Raw genomic sequence first — 27,242 nt, 5'->3', positions numbered from 1 at the left:
TTGTGTGTTGTGTGAAATAGTGTTGATTAATTTTCGGATTGCATTGCGCTAGGTAAAGTGAAAGAAAATACCAGTAGGACTGCAGCCGATTGGAACTCTTTCTGTAGGGAAGTGTGCGTGCCATGTAATGAAGATTCTGAAGGAGGTTAGGTAAGTTAGTATTTTTAATCATTTGAGGATATTATTTTTATGCATTGTTCTAATGTAAGGAGTAAATAAATTAATATGGTATGGAAAATTGTTATTAGCAATGATTTAGTTTAAAGTAATTAGGATTGAAATCTTAATTTTATTAATTTAATGTATGTGCTTATTTATATTTTAAGTACTGTTTTTTAATTTAATTATATTTTAATTAAATGATCGTGATTTTGTGAGTTATATGTTTGTAGTATTTTGGAATATGTTTGAGTAGAATACGTTGAGTATTTTCATGCATTTTCATGAAATTTTTCTAATTTATGAGAAAAAAGCAGTGTACATGGATATAGTGACGAGTGTGCGCAATGCCATTTTTGTGCAATTCTGGGATTTTTTTTTAAGTAAAAATAAGTCGACGTGTACATGGTTTAATTATATTTTAATTAAATGATAGTTATTTTGTGAATTATATGTTTGTAGTAATTTGGTATATGTTTCAGTGGAAGCAAACGTGCATGGAAACAATTTATATATTTGACACTAAGTATTTGTAGCCATTTTTAATGTTTTGTTATAGATTCGTTGATGACGTTTATAATAGATAATTTAGAGATAAAAGTTTTTGGATGTTTTATTTATTTTATATGTGCAAATGTTCATCTTTGGAAACGGTATATACTTTTTCGCGATAAGGTAATTTCATATATGTCCTTTTTACCGAATTTTAAGATTCACAAAATTTTCATGCATTTTCGTGAAATGTTTCTAATTTATGAGAAAAAAGCAGTGTATATGGATATAGTGAAGAGTGTGCGCAATGCCATTTTTGTGCAATTCTGGGATTTTTTTTTTTAAGTAAAAATAAGTTGACATGTACATGGTTTAATTATATTTTAATTAAATGATAGTTATTTTGTGAATTATATGTTTGTAGCAATTTGGTATACGTTTGAGTGGATGTAAACGTGCTTGGAAATAGTTTAAATATTTGACAGTAAGTATTTGTAACCATTTTTAATGTTGGTTGATCTTTACAATATGGTAACTGGTAGTTTGGCGACACTTTGGAGGCGATAAAGGTAGTGTTTTTGAATTTAATTATATTTTAATGAAATGATAGTTATTCTGTGAATTTTATGTTTGTAGGAATTTGGTATACGTTTTAGTTGAAGTAAACGTGCATGGAAATAATATAAGTATCTGACATATATGTTCTTTTTACCGGGTTTAAAGATTGAGAAAATTGTCATGTATTTTCGTGAAATTTTTCTAATTTATGAGAAAAAAGCAGTGTACATGGATATAGTGAAAAGTGTGCGCAATGCCATTTTTGTGCAATTCTGGGATGTTTTTTTAAGTAAAAATAAGTCGGCGTGTACATGGTTTATGTGTATGTGTTATTTTGAAAAACGCGTAAGGAGTATGGTATTGTGCACTTTTTCCCAATTTTGCAGTGAATATTTGTCATGATTAAGCAGTTTTGTTAGATAAAATTTCTAGCATAAGTGTAATTCGGCTAGTAGATTGTTGGAAGAAGTGTTCAGTAGATAAAAAGAAAAGAAACATGTCTTCGGGAAAGAAAATAGAGGGTTGCTGTAAAAGAGTTGGTTGCCAAATTTTCGCCAAAAAACGCCAAGTTACCATAATGTAAAGATCAACCTTAATGTTTTGTCATGAGTTTGTTGGTGACATTTATAATAGATAATTTAGAGGTAAAAGTTTTTGTATATTTCATTTATATTATACGTGGAAATGTTCATCCTTGGATAGGGAATATACGTTTTCGCAATCAGGTAATTTCATATATGTGCTTTTTGCCGAGTTTAAAGATTCACAAAATTTTCCTGCATTTTCTTGCAAATTTTTGTAATTTATGAGAAAATAGCAGGATAGATGGATAAAGTCAAGAGTGTGCGCAATGCCATTTTTGTGCAATTCTGGGATGTTTTTTTAAGTAAAAATAAGTCGGCGTGTACATGGTTTATGTGTATGTGTTATTCTGAAAAACGCGCAGAGTTTGCTATTGTGCACTTTTTCCCAATTTTGCAGTTAATATTTGTCATGATTAAGCAGTTTTGTTCCATAAAATTTCTAGCATAAGTGTAATTCGGCTAGGAGATTGTTGGAAAAAGTGTTGAGTAAATAAAAAGAAAAGAAATATGTCTTTACTTCGTGAAGACAAAATGGCAGCGGAAAAAAAACAGAGGGTTGCTGTAGTAGAGTTGTTCGCCAAAAAATCGCCAAGTTACCATAATTCAAAGATCAACCCATTATTCTTTTCTAATCATTATTGTAGTTTTCTTTAATATTTTCTAATTGTGAAATTGTAACTGTTGTCTTTCAAGGGCTGTATTATGTGAATGTACTTTGCAATAAGCGCTAAGATAATGGAAATTCATCTTGTGTTACTGTACAGCTGAGTGCATAAGATTTTTCAATGTTTATTTATGTAAGCAAGCCATTTTTCTTATGAAAATGCCCTGCTTAGTTTTTTTTTTTTCCTCTTAAAGAAAAGAAAGAAAAAGAAAAAAAAAAAAGATAATTCAATTGATCTTTGGATTATGGTAACTTGGCGGTTTTTTGGCGACCAACTCCTCTACAGCAACCCTCTATTTTTTTTTCGCCTCCATTTTGTCTTCACGAAGTAAAGACATGTTTCTTTTCTTTTTATTTACTGAACACTTTTTCCAAGAATCTACTAGCCGAATTACACTTATGCTAGAAATTTTATGCAACAAAACTGCTTAATCATGACAAATATTAACTGCAATATTGGGAAAAAGTGCACAATCGCAAACTCCTTGCGTGTTTCTCAGAATAGCACATACACATAAACCATTTACACGTCGACTTATTTTTACTTAAAAAAAACATCCCAGAATTGCACAAAAATGGCATTGCGCACACTCTTCACTATATCCATGTTCACTGCTTTTTTCTCATAAATTAGAAAAATTTCACGAAAATGCATGAAAATACTCAATGTATTCTAATCAAACGTATTTCAAAATACTACAAACATATAACTCACAAAATCACGATCATTAAATTAAAATACTCGTATAATTAAATTAAAAAACACTACTTAAAATATAAATAAGCACATACATTAAATTAATGAAAATTAGATTACAATCCTAATTACTTTAAACTAAATCATTGCTAATAACAATTTTCCAATAATATCATATTAATTTATTTACTCCTTACATTTAGAACAATGCATAAAAATAATATCCTCAAATGATTAAAAATACTAACTTACCTAACCTCCTTCAGAATCTTCATTACATGGCACGCACACTTCCCTACAGAAAGAGTTCCAATCGGCTGCAGTCCTACTGGTATTTTCTTTCACTTTACCTAGCGCCATGCAATCCGAAAATTAATCAACACTATTTCACACAACACACAATGAACTACCGATATTTTTCCAAATTTACCCCCTTTTCCGATTAAAGAACTGTAATTCGTCCATTAATGTCACATGACATATCTCATGATCTCTCATTTCCCTCACACAAAATAATGCGTAATCGGAACTGAGTACTCACATTATTACCAAAGTCATAGGTAGTAACCTTTATCACCTCCAAAATGTCGGCAAACTACCAGTTACCATATTCCAAAAATCAGCCTATAATTCTTAAATACGTTACTAGAGTAAATAATCTAACAAAGGGAGTATTCTGCTTCTTTTAGCATTTAAGCTTCACTCGAGTATTGCTGAAGAACTTTAGTGAAGGCCTGTAGTTTTATAAATTAAAACATTGCATATGTTTTCTGTGATTGAAACATTTCTCCTTAGTAAACTTTTTGATGTAATAGATTAAATTTGTGCTTCATACTACTGCATTACATTTAAGTTTCATTCTAATAAATTTTGTGATTTTTAGATGGGAAAACGGTATACTTCATTGAAAAAAATGACAAAATCATTCTTTCTCCTTATGAAAGTTTATTAACTGTGGAATCAAGATGTCAAGTTCAGTATCTGATGCAAACCTGGAAAAGAAATTTCAGTCTGTTACAAACACGCAGGATAGTATTCAAACATTATCATTATGGTTGCTGCATCATAAAGCTCATCATCAAAAGATAGTTAGCTCATGGATGAAAGTATTACAGAAAGGTACTATTTTTTCTCCTCTTGACAAAAGCATATTTACATGAACAAAAATTGTGTAGTAGTTAAGGTATATGTAAAAGTTTTTTCACAGAAATTATTTAAGGAAATTTTTACAAAAATTGTTTTATATACAATAAAAAATGTTATATAAAAGCATTAGCAAAATATTTATGTAATGTTAATAATATTATGTATAATGGCTCTAAAATTTGAAGTATGTTTTTAATCAGTTTTATATATTGAAATTTTTGCATTTTTGAAAGAACTATGAAAAGTGTGATTTGATATTGGCTAGTATTTGCCAATACATTGGTAACATCTGCCTTTTGTGGGTAAAACATATTTTTAATGTCAGTAGATCAATTAAGCTTGTTTGCTTTTTTTAAAATTATTATTATTTCTTGTTGATATTATTTGGCAGTTGCATTCAGATTGTTATTCTCTGCAACTGTCCATGTGAGAACTAAGAATGCAAGTGGTTTCTCTTGAATCGGTTTCAGATTCTTACCCTAACATTGACAGCTGATGTTGATACAGTCAAAAGTCGTTAATTCGGACACCCATAATCTGGAATGATCTATAATCTGGACCTCAAAGCTAAAAACTTTCTGCGCATGCGCTGCGTTGACACATGCATTTACGCGTGCGCATAAGACCTTTATAACTGCACATATGCGTGTACACAAGCGCAGAATACGTTTTCGCGTGCGCGCTTTATGTATAACGAACGGTATAAGCTAAAATGATCTAATTATCTATTTCAGTTAATGTTGATGATTGCGTTGTTCCTTAATCTTCAAATTGGATCCGGCTTATTATTTTTTGCAGACTGTAAGAGCAATTTTATAAAAGTAAACTTGAACTTTTGATTATGTCAAATAGAATTTCCGATGCTGGAGCTCCCAAAGGATCTACAAAACAAAAGTATGTTTTGATGTCCGTCAAACAAAAAGTGAAATTGCTGCAAAAAATGGATAAAGACATGAAGAAGGTGACAAAGAGGTTAATGAAAACGAAAAAATTTCGATTGACAAGTTAGTCGGTATTCTCGGCACAGCAATTACGGAACTTGAACAGCGGAACTTTGGAACTGAACAAGAAATTATGTCTGTTTATAGAATTAAAGAGAAGTATTATCACATAAAACGAAGCAACTTAAACAACTTGCATTGAAAGAAATGTTTAATAAAGTAAACAAATAAATATTAAGCTTTTTTTTTTTTTTTTTTTTTGTAAATTTTGATACCCTTTAGATCATAATTGTTGTTTATTTCATAAATTACGGTTTCATATTTTTAATTTTATAATTTCTACATGCCATCTTGCGAGATTTAAACTGATGATCTATAATCCGGAAAAATTGATAATCCGGAATCACCGGTTAAAAATTGATAATCACGGAGTCCCAACGAGTCCGGATTAACGACTTTTGACTGTATTACTTTTAACGTTATCCACTATATACCTTTTATCATGTACAATTTGATTGCAAAAGAAATAAAACACTTCTAATTTTTAGCAGACTGCTACACAGCTGGATATAATGGCAAATTTAGTAAACATTCTTAGAAACATTAGTTCATTTCTTGGCAAATTTGGTAAATACATGATACAAAATGCAATAAAAAATAACACAAAATGAATCTTCCAAGAAATCTGAAATTTCAACAGGGAAAGAGTTGCCAAAAATTATGCTGTGCAAATATGCACTTTTTAATTGGTCTGACTTTAATGTTGGAATAAAAAAAAGAAGCTGTCCTTAATCCCATTTCCCCACAAAAAAGGGGGGGAACATTAATGAGAAAAAAGAAGGGGGCATCATAACTGTGTAGAAGAATCTGGAACTGGAATGCTTGCAGGAATCAGAATCAGGTAGTATTTTTGATAATGTTTCAACAAGTATTGGTTAATATCTAAGTATCATAAAGGAAATTGTGCAGTCAAATTTTAGTAAAATAAATCATATTTTCTTCCGTTCTCATTTCCCAGTCCAAATCATATAAATGACAGTCAAGTTTAAGTAACGTTATAATATATAAATAAATAATTAAGGGCAATTTATTTAAGTCATTTTATCATTATGGGAGAATATTCAGAAAAAAATTAAAGCAAAATTAATAATTTTAGGAACTAAGACCAAATTTTTTTATGAAAGTTTGGGAATGTTAAGTCTTATCCAGATTTACTTTAGTTGAATACTTCTTTCATTAGAACTTTCAATTCTGTATTATACTCAATTTTAGATAAGCTCTATTATTTTGGGAAGACTGTTAATAAAAAATGCTCAGCAGGAAAATTTTAAGCTCAGTAATATTTCCAGAATAATAGTCATTTATAATGTTTTAAAGAATTCTTGTATTTCTAACAAAACTAGAAATTTAGACAATTTGATTTATATGCAGATTTCATAGTTGAATAATTGATCAAAGTATTGGGAAAAAACTAAATATGATATCAAATATGTTTAGTCAAAAGTTTCTATTAGATTGTGTGTATGGTAATAAAATATTATGCAGATAAAAAAAGGAAAAAATAAGGCAGCTTTACCTTATAAACAGTCCATCCCACAACATCATAATAAGTATCATAGTCTGATAATACTGTGTTTTTCCCAAAATAAGACCTAGTTTTATATTAATTTGGCTTCAAAATACATGTTAAAGTATATTTTCAGGGAATTTGTACGCTTCATGAACAATAATTGGCACTTGTTCATGTTAAAAAAAATACATTACTTAAACTTCAAAAAATATGTTTTTTCAGGTGCTCAAGAATCATTTAAAAATAAACAAAATCATTTATTCTAATACAGCCATGTTGTGTTCTTCTGAAACATCATCCTAAAGTTCCAAATCACGAAATTCTGGCCTGAATTTTTCACAACTTCATTTCTTCTAAGACCATTAGCCCTAGTCTCTCATATTGCCCATTATGTGATACAGTAGAAGTCCAGAAATCCGCAACGCTTGGGACCATAGGTTGTGTGGATTTCAGGGCAGAAAAGATAATATTCAAACTAAAAGTGCAAAATAAATAAGGTGTATTATATACATTAATGCAATAATTATACGCATTAAATTATTATAGCATATATAAACTGATTATATTGTTCATTTATATTAGGCTCCTCTATTTTTAAATCAGCATGAATCTGCTTCTCCTTTTCTCTCAGGAGTAGTCCTGAAATAGGTGTCTCATCACTCTGCCGCTGCTCTAACCACTCGTACAAGACAGCATGGAGGTTTGCCGATTTCGCTTCATGTAAAGGTTTCGGATTTCGGTGTTAGAATCACTGTTGCTGTAAAATTTCCACAGCTTTTCTTTATTGTTCCGTATATCATACACAATCCGTGTGGCAATTCCATACGATTGTGCTATAAACCAAGCAGTAGCACTTGCCTCCATCTTTAGCAGAATTTCCACTTTTTTCATTACTGTCAATGCAACGTGTTTACGTTTTTCAACGTTGCAAGCAGTAAAATCATGATTGCGTTTCTTATCTGTCATTGTATTAAAAAGCACTGAAATTTAAAATATTCTTAATTTATCCACAAAATATTTGGATAAAAAAAACCGTTATCACTAAACAATCTCGTAAGATAACAAAGTTTCGAAAGTACAACAACGTGAAGCGTGAACTTGAAAGAAAGAAGAATTGAGTTAGTCTGCTTTCTTCGATGCAGATTGGAAGGAAAAAAAAAAAACTTATCATGATGTCAATTATTTGGTATTTCCGTTATGGCTCATTATTATTCGGTAATTATGACATCATTATCCAGGAATGACATCATTATCTTCGATATTTCGTACTGCATGTTGTGGTTTCCGAAACCTATAAACTAAATAGTTTGAGAGGCAATGCAGATTTCAGGTCGGCTGATTTTCGGTATTTGACTGTATTGACAACATGTGCGGTTACCATTTGGATGCTTGTTCTGGACTTAATAATGTGGCAGTGGCTAATGCTGTAAAAAGTATTGTACTTTTTTTAATGTTTCTGAATTGTATTAGGCTGCTCATCACAGACTAATTGCAATCATGCCTAAGTTTGGCATAGGATTTAGGAAAAAAACTAGTCTCTACATATAATAAAAGAAAGAGTCTGTCTGTGTTTGTGTGTGTGTGTGTGTGTCTTTCGTTCGCACTGCGCGTAAGCTAATAGACCCACAGCTACAAAATTTGGTACATAGGTGCATCTAGACAAGAGCCAGTGCACCTCAAAGCTATTTTTTCGAAATTTGAATTTGAATTTTTTTTATTTAATGTTTTGTGACAAAATCATGTCGTTTTGAGACATAATGGGCTATAGGAAAGCGAGATTTTACTCTACACACTCCTTTTTCACATCGTCATGAAACTTAAGCACTTAGCTATTTTACCAACATAAATAAATTTCGTGTTTCAATAAATCGATTAAATACAAATTTATTTAACAAAGGGAGCTTAACACCTTTACAATGGGATATTTTCTAAAAAAAGTTTATTTTTTAAAATGTACAGTTTATTTTTCTTTGATTTTTGGGCATGTTAAACTTTCATCCTTGCGACTGCTTTTATGAAAAGAATTTTGGAAAAATGCTAATATTTTGTATTTTTAAAAAGTTTTTTAAATGAAGCTTCCGAGTACACTTCTCACATCTCACATCCTTAAAAATGTGATTTTGGCAACAATTTTCCTGTCTTATTGTTGTTGATAGATTTTTGATGAAATCGCATCATTTTGAATAGTTTCTTTCATTCTTTTAGAAGTATGGGTTTGGCAACAATTTTTAATCGTATTTCTTATGTCACTGTTTTTAAAAGATTGGCATATTTCATTGTCATTTATATATATAATAAATTTTTATTGATTATTATTATTATTTATTATTATTATTATTATTATTATTTTGATAAAGTTGTTCTGTAGAGTAAAATTTTACGTGGAATTTTATGTTTTTTGAGTTACTTTCGTGTTATTTTTTGCTTATTTCACTGTTTGTAAGATATTGAAAAGTTTTGCATGATTTTTTTTTCTTCAACGGAAAGTTGGTTAATTTTTTATTAGGATAATTATTATTTGTATTAAGAGATATGGCTTATTTCATTGTAATTTTTCTCTTGGAAATATAAGATAAAATATCATTAATTATACTTTGCTTTTCAGAATTTTTTGTTTTTTGTATTCTTTTATGTTATTTATTGCTCATTTCACTGTTTTTAAGATATTGAAAAGTTTTGAGTCACTTTTTTAGGAAACAGAGTTCTTAACCTCCTTTATGCCATTTGAGTTCTTAAGATTTTGCAAAGGGAAGTTGGTTAATTTATTTATTAAGATATTTAATATTTGTATTAAGAGATATTACTTATTTCATTGTAATTTTTTTATACGTAATAACTTTTTTTTTTTATGAAGTTGTCCTGCAGAGTAAAATTCTACGCAGTTTTTAATTTAACATTTGGTGTTTCCTTCAGCCATTTTCCCGGTACGTTTAAAAGCCAGACGAAGGCTGGCAGCGAAGCTGCTAGTAATGTATATAAGTATTACAATTATGAAATTTTGTTTTATTGTACTTTATAGAATAATTTTTTTTTTTTTTTCCGGGGGTGGAGGTGACTTGTATGAAGGTATATAAATATATAAATGTTTATAAATTTCCTCCACTTTTTTCTTTTTTTTTTAGCCAAAATTAGCCACAGGTTGACCCTATTTTACTTAGCAAATGATGTTGTACAAAATGGTAAAAGGAAAGGCTTTCTACAGTTTGGAAATTCTTTTGCTGAAGTGTTAAGAGAAGCCACCTTACTTGTCAGGTATGCAACCTTTTTTTAAATTAATACAGTGACATATTCAGTAAAACATTTGTTGCTTTTTTTTCTTCTTTATTTTTTTGTGTTGGTCATAGATATTTAGCCAATACTTATATTTAGTCAACACAGACATTTAGCCGACAGGGCATTTAACTGACACAGACATTTAGCAAACAGCATGTTTAGCTGACAGTAAAACATGTGACAATGTTTAGTAAAATTTATCCATATTTATCTGATAAAATACTATTTCCATGGTACTCAGCAAGAAGGTTTACAAATAAGGGACAGATTAACTTTATTGTTGCTGAAGAGATTATAGATTTTAAAATTAGACATAAAGGCAATATTTTTTGGCATAGATTTTGAAATAAGTTTCAAGAGCTATCGGACATAGGTCTTCCTAGAAGGACCAAAATGATTTTATATGGAAGGAAATGAGCAGAGCTATGGAAAAACAAATGTGATGTCATCTGTCTAGGAAAACATAATGAAACATGAAAAAAACTGAAGGAAACTAACTGTTGCTAACTGAAGGAAAAAAATATGTTATTGTGGAAGTGTTCAAAGAAATTTAATTTACTAATTGAAGAAATTTTATGGACAATTGTGTAGATCCAAATTGTAAAATTAAGTATCTAACTGTGATTAGATACGAAAACTTTGCTTATTTCTCCTTATTGAACATACAATTCTTGCTCCCTGACAAAAAAAAAAAAAAAAAAAAAAAAAGCTCTTTCGGTTTGGCCGACATGCATCAAAACACTTTACAATAAGCTAAAATTCCACAAGAATTAAAGTCAGAATTGAGATCTTTAACCTTTTCAAGACAATCATCCCATGTACACATTCCCTATGAACGTCTCTGACAGCTGGGCATCATACCCACACATCACTGGAGAACTAACACAATGGATGGATGATGCATATGTACATTTTAAGTTGAACATGTTTTAAAGACCACTAGATGGCATCCTGTGTCCATTACTTTTGAACTGAATATAGTTTTAGGATCCTGACTTTCAGTTATGTTCACATTCTGTGTTACGTTGGTATCAGCTGTTGCGGGGAAGGAGAGGAAGTGCAATGTAAACAAAGAGCTAGGCTACTGATATAAACATCGGTGTTTCTAATATCTCTTTGAATCTTCCCCACAATATACTATGTAAGGTGTTTTAAGTTATTATATGTGGAGTTCTATGAGGTCTTCCCTTTTATTTCAGAAAACCTTGACTTCAGTTTATTATGGTTAGAAAGTGTTATGTATGAGAGGAAAGATATACTTCTATAGTAAATGAGACAATTAGTGACATGGATGAGAGTGGTGACTCATTTTCTAAAGAGTCAGAGAGTGATATTTCTAGTGATGCTGGTACAGGCAATTTATCAGAGACTGAGCTGACTGAAAATACCAGTCTTCTGTTTTCCATGAAAGAATTTCGTACTTCTTCTTGTAAATGGTCTTTCATGTATTTTTTAATTAATTAAACAGTACTTAGCAAAAGCGGTACTATTCCATTTTGAGGACCATAAAAAAATTGCAGCGAAAATGTATGCGCAAAAACGCCAAATCTAGCAAATGCGCCCTTCACAGAGCGCCAAATCTAGCGTACGCGCTGATTTCAGATTGCATAAGTTTATAAAGTTCTATTTTTCTTAAGACTCCATTGAAATACTAGTTTAATTTTTAAATTTTTTTTTGATATCCTATGGATTTAACAATTTGGGAATTGCACATGACGAAAAGTGTGCAATAGAATTTTGGTGCAGAATCCTTCCCACTGCTTGACGCATTTTTAAGAATTGCGCATACTCTGTATCCATGTACACATCAACCTATTTTCACTTCACACACACACACACAAAAAAAAAAAAAAAAAAAAAAAGCACAAAAATGGCATTGCTCACAGCCTTTATCTATGTACACATCGACCTATTTTCACTTAAAAAAAAAATCACAGAATTGCACAAAAATGGCACTGCGCACACCCTTTACTTTATCTATGTACGCATCGACATATTTTCACTTGAAAACTAAAAATTGACAAAAATCCAATTGTTTTTACCCTTTTAAAATGCGGCAAACAAATAAGTGGGCGATTCTGCACTTTACCGAGAATTTTTTCAAAGAAAAGGCATCATTCATTATAGAAAATTATGTTTGAACAACCAACGAAATGAAACTCTGCTTTAGCGATAACTCAGTAGCAAAATAGCGATGCAGGCATCCATTCAGTTATGTTTAGCAATTTTTTTTATAATTTATAATAATGATCTGAAATAGTTATTTACTCTTATGCTTCCATTCAGTCATGTTTAGCTTTTTTTATATAAATTATAGTAATGAAAAGTATTAAATGAAATTAGCCTTTCATCTAAATTCATCTTAGATAAAACATCAATCTTAGATAGTTATTTACTATTATACTTCCTTTCTTGCATTAGGGTTGCCACAATTATTTTTGGCAGCACTGGCATCAATAATAGTTTGGTGATTTTTTACGGCCCTCAAAACGAAAAGTACTGCAAAAGAAAGTTAGCTATGCAATTATTTTAAAGGCTCTCTCTCTCTTTTTTATTTATTTATTTATTTTATTTTTCCATGGTAAGAGTTTTTCCCATTTAATTGTCTCAGAATTCACAGAATATGCATCAGTTTTCTCTATAAAATAAATTTTACACTTTTTTAACATTAAAAAAAAAAAAAAAAAAAATTCTGGCTTTTACTGTTACAGAATTGGTAGGGGTAATTTTTCTTTAGGATTATAGACATTGCAACTTTGACAGTATAGTAGGATTTGAAGGCAAGATTTATAGAATCTAAAAGATTCCAGAAAAATGGCACAAAATGAAAATTGTCTTCATAGTATTACATAATAACATAGTACTACATAATGGATGTATTTTATAGGAAATTTGTGTTGAATTTCATACATTTTGGAAAATTTTTGGAAGAACAATGCAAATATAATATTTGAATGTTTTACTTCAGATACTAGAAGTATTATTTTTCTTAACATTCCCTTTATTTTCTCTACTTTTCACTAGATACAAGCATGGAAAATATCAAAAATTCTTCTAATCTTATCACACGGGCAGGCATTTATAGAAAGGAATTTTTCTGTTTGAAAGAATTGAAAACTGATAATTTAAAAAAATTATCTTATATGTCTCAATGCATCATACTTAGGGCTGGCGCTAGGCATTTTTCTATCTGATTTAGCTACTCTATGGGTCCTAAATTCTGCTGCCTAGTGCCTTCCTAAATTCTAAAAGTTTTTCCAATACTAGATTTTGTTGTTCGGTGTGTCACTAAATTCTTAAAATTCTGCCACAAAATTTCGGCCCTTACCATATATCATTTCATATTTATTCTGAATGTTCATATTATTAAAGAAATAAAATTAGCAGCTTTTTCTATATGTTCAAAATGCATTTAGTTTTTTTTAGAATAACAAAAATCTCTAATTAAATGCAAAACTTCTAAAATGAAGCAGAACCGTATTGAAGAAGAAGGGGGGAACAATGCATAAAGAGAAAGAAAATTATTCTTCAAAGATGTGTACAGTTATTATTATGTAAATTAATAAGTTGTTTATAGTTTCAACATTTGCTATAACTTAGCCTTTCCGTTTCCTCACCAGAATGTAAATCAGTTAGTTTCTAAACAGTAAGACAGAGTGTGTTTCTGGCCTCCACTTGCACGCTGCACTAATTCCTGCCAGCATAGATTCAAATTAAATTGTGTAATCTTTGACTATTAGTCCACATTTTTAGTTTAAATTTGACTGCTCCTGTTTAATTACATCACCACGAGCTATAGTTGATTGTGTTAGCTTAAGAACATGCCTTTATGTTCTAAGTTCTTTTTTAATAAAAGGTTTATTTAAAACTTTATCTGATTTTGTAGGTAATTTCAGACATGGCAGTAATTTTCTTCAAAGTTCTAGTTAATTTACATGTCTTGGTTACTAGAACTTGAAGAAGTGAGCGGTTATTCGCTTGTCTTCTTACTACTATAAAATATAATTTCAAAGAATTGTTAAAATATCCTTTTGTTCACTAAAAGAAATGTTAACAGACAGTCCTTCTAAGGCTTAAAGTAAAGCCTCCGCTTGGGCTTAAGATAGAAAATAAGAAACTAAACTAATTCTAACTAGCCAAACTTGAGCCAAAGCTGTACAGAAATTGTTAACCGGGTTGGCCTGTAATTATACCTCACTGGCAAAAACCAACAAGCACGTTAGATTATGGCCATATGTAGTAAGATAGGCTTAAAACAATGATGTGGCCCAAAGGCAGAACACGCTGTACTGAGAACTTCTGAGCTTTTCTATGGAAGACTGAACTTCCTATTAAATACGGGTTGTACTTCATTTACATGAAACACGATACTGAAATCTCATTCTTGCGTTGTAGGTGGGAAACAAAAGTTTAAAGGAAAGGTTTTCAGAATTAAAAATAACTATTAGAAAATTAAAATAAGCCCTAAAAAATTAAAAAGACACTTAAATTTTTTGTTGCATGTTGCAGCTACAAAATATAAATGTTTTGTAGTTTTTAATGTGTAATTATTCTAATATCGTATGAGAATCAATGTCATAAATTATATGTATTTTAAACTGTGAAATGTTATTAGATTGTGATTTTGATAGTGCTTTTTTAACAAATATTTTTAAAATATATGAAAAGCTTTAATAATAGTGGTCGTGTAAATCTATAATGACTAAGGGTATCTAACTGCCTAATTTAATTATTTTTAACTAACAGCTCACCCTTAAAAGTTATCTGCATATTATTGTCCTTCATTAATATTTACCGTGGTCATAAGATACAGCATAAAAATATAAAAATTAATGTAAAACATTCTTTGCATCTAGTGACACTTAATGCAAAACAACTTATAACTTCTGGTGCTTTAATACCTTTAAGTATATTAATTGGGTTACAACCATGAAGACTCTATATGAAGGTAGGACATGAACTGCATCAGACAGACAGAGCACAACTATCTTTCAAAACTTGCCAACTGTGCCTACATCATGTTTTCAGGTTTGCTTAGATCAGCAAAGTCTTTCTCTAGGCAAGCAGTAGTAGCAACAAGTCAGTCTTCGGTTACAAATCATACTGGTTATGATTTGACTTTTCATTTTAACCTATGCTATTTACTAAATCTCTGGACTGAGCAAGTATGTGACAAAATAAGACATAAAAGTAAAAATCAACATAAAGTTGAATGTTAATTAAGTAAATTTTAAACTGTAAATAAAATATCACTAATCTTCTTTCAAATATATATACAACAATTACAACTATTACAAGTGTAAAATATTTAATGCTACTTGATAAATTTTTTAAGTTGATTTTATTCTCAAATTTGTTTTGTAATTATGTGTATTAAATTAGGTATAATAATAATGCATCCTACTTAAATCTGTTTTATTCTGAGAATGGTATTACAAAAATGAAGTTCACACATAGATAATATTTTTAATTTAATTTATTCAGTTTCCATTTGCTCCTTAATTTGTTTCATTAATGGTCCTTAAAAGTACTTAATTTCCATATATAGAAATGCATACGAACTCTCATACAGTTCTCTTAAATTTAACAATTTTGTTTTATTCTTACTGTTAGAAATTTAACATACTTGATTAAAATTATTTGTCTTGAAATCAAGATTTATTTTTAAAATAAAGTATTAACATAGTTTTGGATTTATCTCTTACAAATGTTTGAGTTTGATTAATATTACATTTAATTTTATTCTCAACTGACATATATGAAATTGTGAATCTTTAGCATACAATAAGAAAAGTTTCGTTTTGTAAAACACCTTTCAATAGATATTTTTATTAAAAAATGCATCACAGGTAACAAAAAAGTAAAAAAAGTATGATGCATAACCGTACTTGATAGGCAACTTAATCATAAAATGTGCAGTGATCATAACAGTAACATAATAATGTTTAATCTTTATAGCATTGATGCCATTTTTTTCACTTATCAGTAAAATTCGTTGTTCCATATTTAAAAATCTCATGCATGGTTTAATTCTTGGGGAATTTCGACCTCACATCAGTGGGGTTTGACGTATATCTGATCCGTGAAGACCTATGTCTGATCGGCCAAATGAAAGTGTTTTAAAAATTGTCCTCAGGGAGCATGAATCGTATGTTTGAGAGCAGAAGTAAATAAATTTTTGATAGCTAATCACATTGAACACTTAATTTGGTTTTGGATATATAAAAATTATCTATAAAGCTTCTTCAGTTTATAAACGGAATTTCTTTAATCCTTTGTGGCACATTGTGCCCGGTCTGGGCACACCTAAAAATTTCCTTCTTTACACACAGGAAAATTGAATGAAAAAGGATTTGAAAGTTATGATAGGTTACTCTGAACCTTCTTTATTTATAGTAGATGGCAGCTCAACACAAACCAGTCTATATATTTTAGCCATATTTAGTTTTTTAAGACCCTCATTTTTCAAAGAAATCTTCCAGATTTTTTTGGGTATAAAAGGAATTGTTTGAAAGGAAATTTCTACAGGGGTTGGACAAAAATATGGAAACACCTTTAAAAAAACATGTTTCTTTGCTTAATATGGTGTAGGAAACCCGTTGGCATCCAAAACAGCTTGCAGTCTTCTCGGAATGGATAAATACAGTTCCTGTAAGTTTGCCAAGGGAATATTATACCATTCTTCCTGCAAAATGGTGGCAAGTTCAGATAACGATGTTGGCGGTGGATAACGAGAACACACTTTCCGTTCCAGTGTAGACCACAAAGGTTCGATAATATTCAGGTCTGGTGACTGTGGTGGCCAGGGGAGATGGGACAACTCATCCTCGTGCTCATAAAACCAGTCCTGGACAATGTGATCTGTGTGAACAGGGGCTTTGTCGTCTTGGAAGACACCATCACCATCGGGGAACAAAGTTTGTACCATGGGATGAACTTGATCGGCCAAAATGTTCACATAAGTCTTGGCAGTCATGTGCCCTGACACAGTTATCATGGGGCTAGCAGAGAACCACGATATGGCTGCCCAAACCATAACAGAACCCCCGCCATGTTTCACTCTTGGCAACAAGCAGTCTGTATTATAGGCTTGAGATGGCGTTCTCCAGACGTAAACTCAGCCAGAAGTGGGAAACAATGTGAAAGAAGACTCGTCAGACCATATTACTCGCTTCAACTGCTCTATAGTCCAGGCTTTATGACATAAACACTACCTTTTCCTGTTACGGGCATTAGCATCACTGATGAGTGGCTTCTCAATTGCAGCACGGCCAGCAATTCCCTGTTTATGAAGCTCCCTTCTAATTGTTTTGGTACTCACAGGGTTCGGTAACACAACATTCATTTCAGCAGTAACTTTTGCAGCTGTGGTTTTCTTATTTTTCGTCACAATTGCCCTTAATGATCGTCTGTCACGATCACTCAGGACACACTTTCGTCCGCGCTGTGATTTAGCAGATGATGTTAAATCTTCGATACAGTACCTCTTGAAACACTAAACACCTCGGCTATCTTGCAAAATTTTTCTTGTGTACTCCTAGGCCTAATTAAGGCCTACTTTTTTTTAATCGAAATTCCAACTTTAAAAGGTAGCGTGCTGGAAAGAGTTAAACCATTCCACATTAACAAAAAAAAAAAAAAAAAAAAAAAAAAAATTTACTTTAGTTAATGACATTAATTTTTCAAAATACTGATTCCTTAATTTTTTCGCATTTCACTGCTGTTTTCATGGACAAATTACATTGCATTTTTTTTTTTTTGCTTTGCCTGCACTCATTTCTTTCTATACAACATCATTTCATTTTTCTGAATGCTGAAATTTTTTTCTATCTCCCTTCTGTTATAGAGAGATCTATGTCTGATTACTCTTAAAATTGATTTCAAAATCAGGCCAAAATAATTTTGCTTTTCTTTCTAATTTTAAAATCTGTAGTCTTTTTAGCAATAAATAAGACCAATATATGTGTCTTGTCCATAAACCTTCTCGTTATTATATTTTACTGAAAAATTATTTTTTTATTTAAATTTTTCTTTATTTTAAAATTATTTCAGTAATCTCATTATTATTTTTTCTTTATTTTTTAAGTGTTTTTCTAAGGAAATTTTATTAAAACATAAGATTGCTTTTTTGTCTAATTTTAAAAACCATAATCTCTTTAGCTTTAACTAAAGATGAATAAGTGATACTTGTCCATATCCACTTCTCATTGTGCATCCTGGAAGCAGTTTTATCAGATAAATATTTTACAAATTTTACTGAAACAGTGTCATATGCCCCCACCAATCGTGTATGCATTGTCAACGTGCCGTCCGCTAAATGTCCATGTTGACTCAATTTCCTGTCGGCTTAATATCCTAACTGTCTGTGTTGGCTAAGTGTCATCAGCCTGTTCTGCATGTATTGTTTTCTGATGATGCTTAAGTAAAAAGTAAAGAAGTAAATTAAGCTTTGAAAACATAATTTGCTTTTAACATTCAGATTTGAGAAATTCATAGTAGGTTTAAAATTTGGACAATGATCTTATTCAAGTTACTTCAAAGTGCTTAAAATTTAACTTTTATAAGCATGTGAACTCTTATCTTAGTGTGATAGTTATTTATAATTTTGAAGTATATATTTATTATGCTAACATGGAAAAGTAGAAATATTGGTGCCTAAAATATGAGTAAAACTTTTATGATTCAAAACAATTTTAACAAATGTCAATATTATATAAATACTTTAAATCAGAGAAGACAAGAACTTCCTTCTGTCCCTTCTGTACTACAGAAATTAATTCTTACAATTCAGTGTACTGCTTTGTATAAAAAATTCTAATTTGGGATCTAATGATGACTTTAACTTTTAGAGATGAACAAATACGGCCTTCAATACAAAGAGTTTTTAATATTTGGGAACAGAGGAATGTATATAGTCCTGAATTCATTGCTGATTTACGAGCTATTTTGGGTAATGATGATTTTTTAACTTATTTTTTATTCAAAAAGTATTCTGAATTATGCTTCTTTTCAGTAATTTGTTAATTAATGAATTGTATATTTTTAGCAAATGCTAAAGTTCCAGCTACTGCACCTACCAAACTCTTGGCACAATTTAAGGTATACTTTATAAAATTACTTTGAAGTATTGTTAAATCTATTAGTTTTTTCAGTTTCTCTCATATTAAATTTTTTTTGTTGTCTATGTTTGTATATTCATGTGTATTCCTTTAAGGAAAAGAAGAGCCATAAATTTTATAGTATTTTTTTAAATAATCATATTGTTATTTTAAAGAAGAAGCTATAATGAAGGATTGATTATAAATATGTATATTAAGTAAGGTTTAATTGACAATATTATGTGTAGTATAATAATAATATTTTATTAACAATTATTTAAGTATAATTTTTTTATTTTTAAATAATATTTCATTCACATTATGTAGCATTTTAATATAAATTTAAAAAAAATTAATACTCTAAATATTGGAACACTGCAAGTTATCTTTGGAGGAAACTAAATTTAGCCTAGATTGTAGTGAACCTATGAATAAAATATAGGGGGATTCAAAATGAATATAGTGATTACAAATGGCTTTAATTATACTGGTTTCCAAAACTTTAAGGAAAAATCACAAAATTAGCAATAACTCATTCAAAAATAAGCCAATCCGTTTGAAATTTGAGTATGTTGTCAAATTAGAGTTGCTGAGTGAAACTGCAGTATGCAAATTAATGGCACTGCGATTGAAATATATCATCAGCGAGAAGTATAAAATTGCATGTTTGAGAGTCAGGCTTGCAGATTTCGCTGTGATACTGAGATAAATTTGGGATAGCCAATTCTTAACAATGACTTCCAGGTATCATTTGCCCGAAGAACTGTGATGGAGAGCTATTGGGAGACTAGAGGCAGGACAAAGTCAGATAAAAGTGGCCAGATGCCCGAGTCTTTCTGTGGTTCATAGAATTTGACAATAATTTCTAACCAGACTTGCCATCCAGGTGGTTCAGCCAAAGAGGGCCAACCACTACAATGGACGGCAATGACCAATATTTGTTGCTATATGCACAAAGGAATAGAACTGCAACTCTAATGCATCTCAGATCTTCTCTTGCTGCAGCCATTGGAAGGCTGGTGTCAACATCAACCATGTATGGAAGGCTTTGTGAAAGAGGTTTGTATGCAAGGCAACTAGCCATTTGTTTGCTGCTCACTTCACGTCATGCAAAGAAATGTTTGAGGTGGGCACATTAATATGCCCACTGGATAGTTAATCAATAGGGATGAGTCCAGGTTTTGCCTCCAAAGCGTCAGTATATGTTATTAGTTTAGAGAGACTCTTGAGCCCATTCTCATCCATCAAGACAGCCTTGAAAGAGATGCATACAGAGGCAGCATCTGTGTTTGGGCTGGTACCTCTAAGGGTAGACGTGTTCTTTCCACATGGAGGCATGAATACTCAGGCCTATAAAGATGACATCCTAAATGCTTATGTGCATCCTTATGCCAGCACAATAGGTGATAATTTCAAACTAAAGGACAGCAATGCTAGACTACACCGGCAGCAAACAGTTCAGTGCATGGATTGGCCAGCTCGATTATTCGACCTGAATCCTATCGAAGATGTTTCAGAAAGTTGTATAGCTGCTGTTAAACCTCCTCTTCAGTTCCTTGCCACACTTGCAACTGCAAGAGCAATTGTTCTTGCTTCCTACAGAACTGATTGACAGCATCAAGCATCACTTTATATGCTTTATCGCTTCTAGGAGGCATTATGCTCCATAATTATGGTAATTTTCCTATACCAAACAAGACGTCGATTTGTTCATTTTATACATATGCTTAATACCTGTAACACCATAATAAACACATAACATCTGGTCACTTCTTTTCATATTATTTTATACGTTAATGTACGAGGGTTGGAACTTTAATAGTGGCAACACAGCTGAAAAAATGCTACGCAACAAAACCAAAGAATATCGCGTATGCCACACGTGAACTACATACCTACCATACCTCTCAGCAAAAAGACTCGTCCTGCCTACGTCACGCACATGCGGAGTGAAGCGAAGAACGAATTCTTGTATTAGCTCGTCTAAAGTAAGTGTTGTCAGGATATTTTCAAAACAAGAACGACAATTTTGGATAAAAATTGAATGTGCCAGAGGTCGTATAGCACGATAGTGTCATCAAGGTCTTCAAGAGGCTTGCCGGGAATCTGCATTGCCTTACAGAACCGTAGCAAGATGGGTGAAAGCATTCAATGAAGGACGGCAAAATGTGGCAGACATACTGCGGCCAGGTCGTCCGAGTGTCAGCAATGCAGACGTGCAAGCTGTTGCCGCACTAATGGACAGTGATTGCCGACAAACGATTCGTCAGCTGGCCGGACAAACAGGATTAGCGCATACAACTGTGCTGCACATTCTGAAGGAACGCCTGTCCATGAGAAAAATTGCTTCACGATGGGTTCCACATCAATTGACGGAAATGCAGAAATGGCTACGATACGATGCTGCCCGAACCCATCTGGAGCGCTATGAGCACGAAGGAGATGCTTTTTTACGCCGTATCATTACGCTGGATGAGACTTGGGCCCGATCGTACCAGCCAGAACTGAAACACCAATCAAGCGAATGGCATCATCACAGGTCACCACGACGTTCGAAATTTCGTCAGAACCCCAGCAATGTGAAAGTTATGGTGATTCTCGTGTACGACTGTGATGGTGTCATCCTAACACATACTGTTCTTCCACAGCAGACCGTCACTCCGCAGTATTACTGCTCATTTTTGGAGCACGATCTCCGACCAGCTTTGAGAAAAAAATGGGGACACTTTCTGCAGAACGCTCCTCTCATTTTGCATGAAAATGCTCGGCCGCATGCAGCGCAAGCTGTGACTGATTTGTTCAATCGATGAGTCTGGGAAGTGCTTTACCATCTACCATACTCCCCAGATCTAAGCCCTTGTGACTATGACTTAATTCCTAAGATGAAGGAACCACTTCGTTTCACTCGCTTCCAAACTGTTCCTGAAATTCTTGAGGCAGTAGACCGGTCCATTCAAACTATTAACAAAACAGGCGCTGCTACAGGTATTCTGCGACTTCCACATCGTTGGAAACGGGTTGTACACAATGCTGGCGACTATATTGAAGGACTGTAAAACATGATGACATGAATCACTTTTGTATTCCTTGTAAATAAATAGTTGCCGCTGTTAAAGTTCCAACCCTCATATGTTGTGTAGTGTGGGTCAGTTTCATTAAATTCTACATGTAACTTTTTGAGTAATTTTATTTTTGTGATTTTTGCTTAATTGATGATAACCATTGTATTTATTTGAAAAGAATTTATCAATAAGAATTGCAAAAAATATAAAAGAAAGTTCACAATTTTGTTTACTTACTTTATAAATGTTCTGTGTAACTTTCATTGGTAACATGGACAACATCTAAACAATGGTCCATTTCTCGCCATACATTGTGAAGCATATCTGGAGTCACTAACAGAAGTGCATTGAAAAGCTCATTTTGAGTTCTGGAACTGTTTTTGACATTAGTTATGTGCACATCTTTCACATAACTCCAAAAAAAAAAAGAAATCACAGGGTGTCGAGTTCAGAGATCTAGGTGGCCAAGAGCAGAACATATCGGCATCTTTAGTTTGACTAGTCCAACACATTACAAAATGTCGGTTTAAAATTTTGCAAACTTCCATACCCCAATGTGGTAGTGCTCTATCTTGCTGAAAGATGTAATTCGTTTTGAGCTGGGGCATCAGCTATTGCTCAAGCATGTCAAAGTACACATTTGCTGTAACACTTTGCTCAGTGAAGAAAAAAAGGACCATACAGTTTCTATGCTGACATCGGATAGACATTAACTTTTGGTGAGTCATGCTGATGATCAGTTACACTGCAAGGCCCATGTATGAACATTGTGCTGGCATGCCACTTATGTGGAAGGTTGCTTCATCAATCAAAATGAGAAGTTCAGCAAATGTTTCATCCTCCATGGCTTCCAGCATTAATGAAGCTTAATTTATACATGTGATGTATGTAGTCTTCCTGTTTCAATTCCCGTAGAATTCCATATGGTTTCATTTTCAGCCTCTTTCCGAAAATATGCCAAACTGTTGTTTGTGTCTTTCTCTGAGTTAATCAGTTTGCAAACTATTTATTTCATAACTCTGGATATTTAATGTTTAATCCTTTCGCCGTCCTCTCGTCCACGAAAATTCCCCCCCCCCCAGCAGCCGTCTGTTTTTCGTAGTGTGTAATGTTGTTTTCTCTGTACATCATAACTTTCTATACATGACTTTTGTAGTGAATGAATGCCAATGAATATTAAGTAAAAAATATAAGGAAATAATAAAAAATTATAAGGAAATAAATATGCAAAAGGGTGCGAATATTCATAAAACCCGGGGAAAATTCAATTAGAAATAGAATGTCTGATTAGTACTGCCCTCTAGGAAGGTATTAGAACAAACAAAAAAAAATCTGATGTGTACACCACATGACTTCCTTGTACGGAATATTAAATTATACACATTTGTTTCTTGCATTTCTTTTAAACTTATTGGATTTAATTAAATCTACTTCGCCGACAGCGCATGAACCACAATAGAATAAAGGCATTCTTTAAAATTCACTCTATTTGTTTAACATAGCAACACTCTGGCACTAGGTTCACTTAACAGTATTATATTTCATTCATATTATAGCTCAGAATGCACAAAATGTATATCATTTAAAGAATTATCTAATCGTAGCCACATGTTCTTTTCAAATACTATAATAAAGCTAGAACGGTGTAAAAAATAAATTAAGCAAACAAAACAAAAAAGAAACAGTTTTTCACAGACGATTGAGTATTTCTCATTCAATTAATTTAGTTTTCACTTCGCGACAAGACAAAAATACGTAAAAGCTCAAAATATCTGTATTAAAAATTAAGTAAATTTTAAACACTTATTTCTTCGAAAAATTTCCAGAAAGGATTAAGCATGATTTAATTCGCAATAATAAATGAAGGCGTTATTTTTGTTGTTGCGAAGCTTAGTCTCTCTAGATTGGCAACAAATGTACAATTCTGCTGTTTCAAATGTAAGCAAATATGTCCGCCATGTTATTTAAAACTTAACCGCACTTAAACAGCTTTTAAATTGTTGATAATTGTACAAATATTGCTTCCAGAATTACGAAAGGCATAAAAACCTTAACCGGAAGATAAGAACAACATAATTCAATCATTTTAATGCAAAAAATGTACAATTTACAAACATATAAAAGTAAAGAAACTGAGATTACTGTGCCGAGTAACAGAGTGGATATATATATAAATATAGTATTTATATACGTTTGATGCGGCCTATTGCAACCAAAATACGAGGTGCACATCTACATGTTATAGCAGTCCTATATACAAAATTTCAACGTTCTGAGGCTACTCGTTTTTGCGTTATGCGAGATACGTACATACATACGTTCGTACAGATGCCACGAAAAATTCTCTTCAGAATTAATTTTAAAGCAGTTTTATATTTTTTTTGGAGGAAGCGAGTCTTTTTTTTTTTTCTGTCTTTACGTACAGATATCACGCAAAAACATCGTTAAATTGCATTCGATAGCGGTCAAAATGGGTATTTTCGTTGAAATATGCTGCCTGAAACTTTTCGCGATTGAAATACTTCCTTTTTACTTCGTACAAGGAAGTAATAAAAACTCAAACAAGTAAACATTTAGAAAGCATTTAAAAGTTTTAAAATGAAGAAGAATGCTTGAGGCGCATTACGGCCGCCCTGCGGAAGTTTCACTTACACGCGTTACGGACGACAAAGAGGTTAAATAACATATATCATACAGGCAAATACATGAAAGTGATAGATAAACTAGATAAGAATATATAACGTGCCAAGAAAGTTATTGGAATCAGATGGAACTCTATATATGTGTATATAATGTTGGTATATGTAAGTAATTACAGTATAAGAATAAAATGTTGGCTTTGGTTTTCCACATGCAAATTTTGATCGGAGGTCGATACGCGGTAAGCTAACTTGGTTGCCGCTGATTGGTCGATGACGTCAAGATCGGCGGGTTGGCCGAGTATTATATATATGTACGCCGGTATCGGCGAATGTTCTTGTTCTCTTGTGTGATTATCAGTTAGCATAATGCTAGTTTGCTTTCAGTCAAATGATTTTAAATGTGAAGGCTACAGTGTTAGCTCTTTTATTTTATTTACGGAATAAAGCGTGAATTTTATTTAGATTAGTCTTAGCTTTATTTAAGGGAAGCAAAATATGCTTTGCCTTTATCACAACTGCCAACAGGGTTATGTGCCCAGCGCCAACAGCTAATCGGTCATCCAGTTCAACTCAGCATTGAAGGAATGTAGGTGAAGAGGGCCGTTATCCACGAAAAGAAACTGACCTGTCTTAGAAGTTTGTTCAAGTCGTTGTGCTCACACTTAATTGAAGATATCATTACTACCTGAAGGTTTTGAGCTGTTAAACCATGACATCTGGGATCGATGGAAAGTCGACATGAAAATGCTGTTACTGGATAGAAATTGTTGGAGCTTCATAGAAGACAAAGAAGAAGAATTAGATAAAAGCAGGAGTTCACACTGAGAGAGAACAGAGCCTTCACTACATTATATTACAGAATTAAAACTGAGTTCAGGCCGCTGATACAAGAATGTTCAAGTGGTAAGGAAGCATGGGAAGTTCTACAGAAGCAATTCGAACTCAAAACAAGGGCAAGGATAATTCAGTTACTGGATGAATTTTTTTAGTATTAGATATACGCCAAATGAAGAAATAGGATTATTCATTGCGAGGATAAGAATGACTGCAAAGAAGTTGGCTGAAGCTGGTCACAAATTGGCAGATCTTTTTAAAGGATTCCAGGCAATAAGGAGATTACCCCAGGAATACTCCGGCATTGTACAGTTGATCTATAGGTGGAAGGACGAAGATTTTATGCTGGAAAGAATTGCTGAAGAGCTGGTAAGGGAAGAAAGCCGACTTCGCCAGGTAGACGCCGATTTAGAAGACAGCAAGGTAAGCGTGTTTAGTACTATTGATTCAAATGCAGGGAAAGATAAAGTTGAAAATAAAACTAAATCTAAGAAAAAGATGGGGAATATGAGAATAGGACCTTGTTTCAGATGTCATAAATTTGGGCACTTAATCGCGCAGTGTAAAGAAAATGTAAGTAAAAATGAGAAGTTTAAAATAGACGATAAAAATGGACAGTTTAAAGATAAAGAATTAATGTTAGTAGAAAATTATGTAACAACTACAGATAAAGGAGGTAACGCAGATAAATTTAATTGGGTCGTAGATACTGCAGCTACAACTCATTTCTGTAATAATAGAAATTTAATGACAAATTTCGAAGAAATAAACGACATACGTATGTCTTTAGCTGTAGGAAATTGTGAAACTAAAGTACTAGGAAAGGGTACCGTCAAATTTGCAGTAAAAGTAGGCAATCGAATAAATTGGATTGAGTTAGATAATTGTTATATAATCCAAATCTAAGAAGAAATTTACTATAGGGAGTAAGGGTAGAAAAGGCAGGTGCTCATTTTGTGATTTCAAAAGGGAAGATGTGGATATACTTTAATAATTGGGATAGATTGTGCTACGCTAAACGATATGACGGACTTTATCACGTAAAACCGTTTAGATATGCAACAGGTAAAGGGGTTACGGTAAAAGGGTTACTAGCTGGTTACGGTACAGAAATTGGAAAGTTAAATAAAGTAGATGATGCAATGCTATGGCATCGGAGATTTAGCTGCGTAAATTTTGATTATGTTAAGAAAACTAGTAAGAATCAAAGCGTGAAAGGGTTACCAGAAATTGAAAAACCAATAGAGAGGTATGAATCATGTATTATTGCTAAATATAGTAGAATAACTTTTAAAACTGTTCCGAAGAGATCAGATAAACCATTGCAGTTGGTTTATTTAGATATTTGTGGCCCACTACCACTTCCATCTAAGGGTGGGAGTAAATATTTTCTTGCTATTGTAGATGACTATAGTAGATTAGTAACAGTGTATTGTATGAAAAATAAAAACAAATCATTCTACAACTTTAAGAATTATCATAGGCAAATGGAAAGACTGACGAATAGAAAATTAATAAGTAT

At 32.2% G+C, this 27,242-nt stretch overlaps 1 protein-coding gene across 4 annotated transcripts in view; it reads left to right on the top strand.

Moving 5' to 3' along the window:
* LOC118198004 (uncharacterized) overlaps positions 1 to 27,242 on the top strand; it is a 72,926-nt gene that overhangs the window by 13,566 nt on the left and 32,118 nt on the right. For 3 of the 4 annotated variants that reach the window (XM_085819519.1, XM_085819516.1, XM_085819518.1), the window contains exons 2-5: positions 4,038 to 4,273; positions 9,934 to 10,063; positions 18,934 to 19,034; positions 19,131 to 19,183. In XM_085819519.1, coding sequence (XP_085675645.1) covers positions 4,120 to 4,273; positions 9,934 to 10,063; positions 18,934 to 19,034; positions 19,131 to 19,183 — 438 coding nt within the window. In that variant the 5' untranslated portion in view covers positions 4,038 to 4,119. Of the gene's footprint in view, positions 1 to 52; positions 151 to 4,037; positions 4,274 to 9,933; positions 10,064 to 18,933; positions 19,035 to 19,130; positions 19,184 to 27,242 lie in introns of all 4 variants that reach the window. The other variant, XM_085819517.1, reaches the window with a different exon arrangement.

The sequence above is a fragment of the Stegodyphus dumicola genome, chromosome 6 (assembly GCF_044657685.1).
Source record: "Stegodyphus dumicola isolate Sdum_Otavi_A_Nest chromosome 6, ASM4465768v1".
Classification (NCBI taxonomy): Eukaryota; Metazoa; Arthropoda; class Arachnida; order Araneae; family Eresidae; genus Stegodyphus; species Stegodyphus dumicola.
This window is presented reverse-complemented; position numbering and strand designations above follow the sequence as displayed.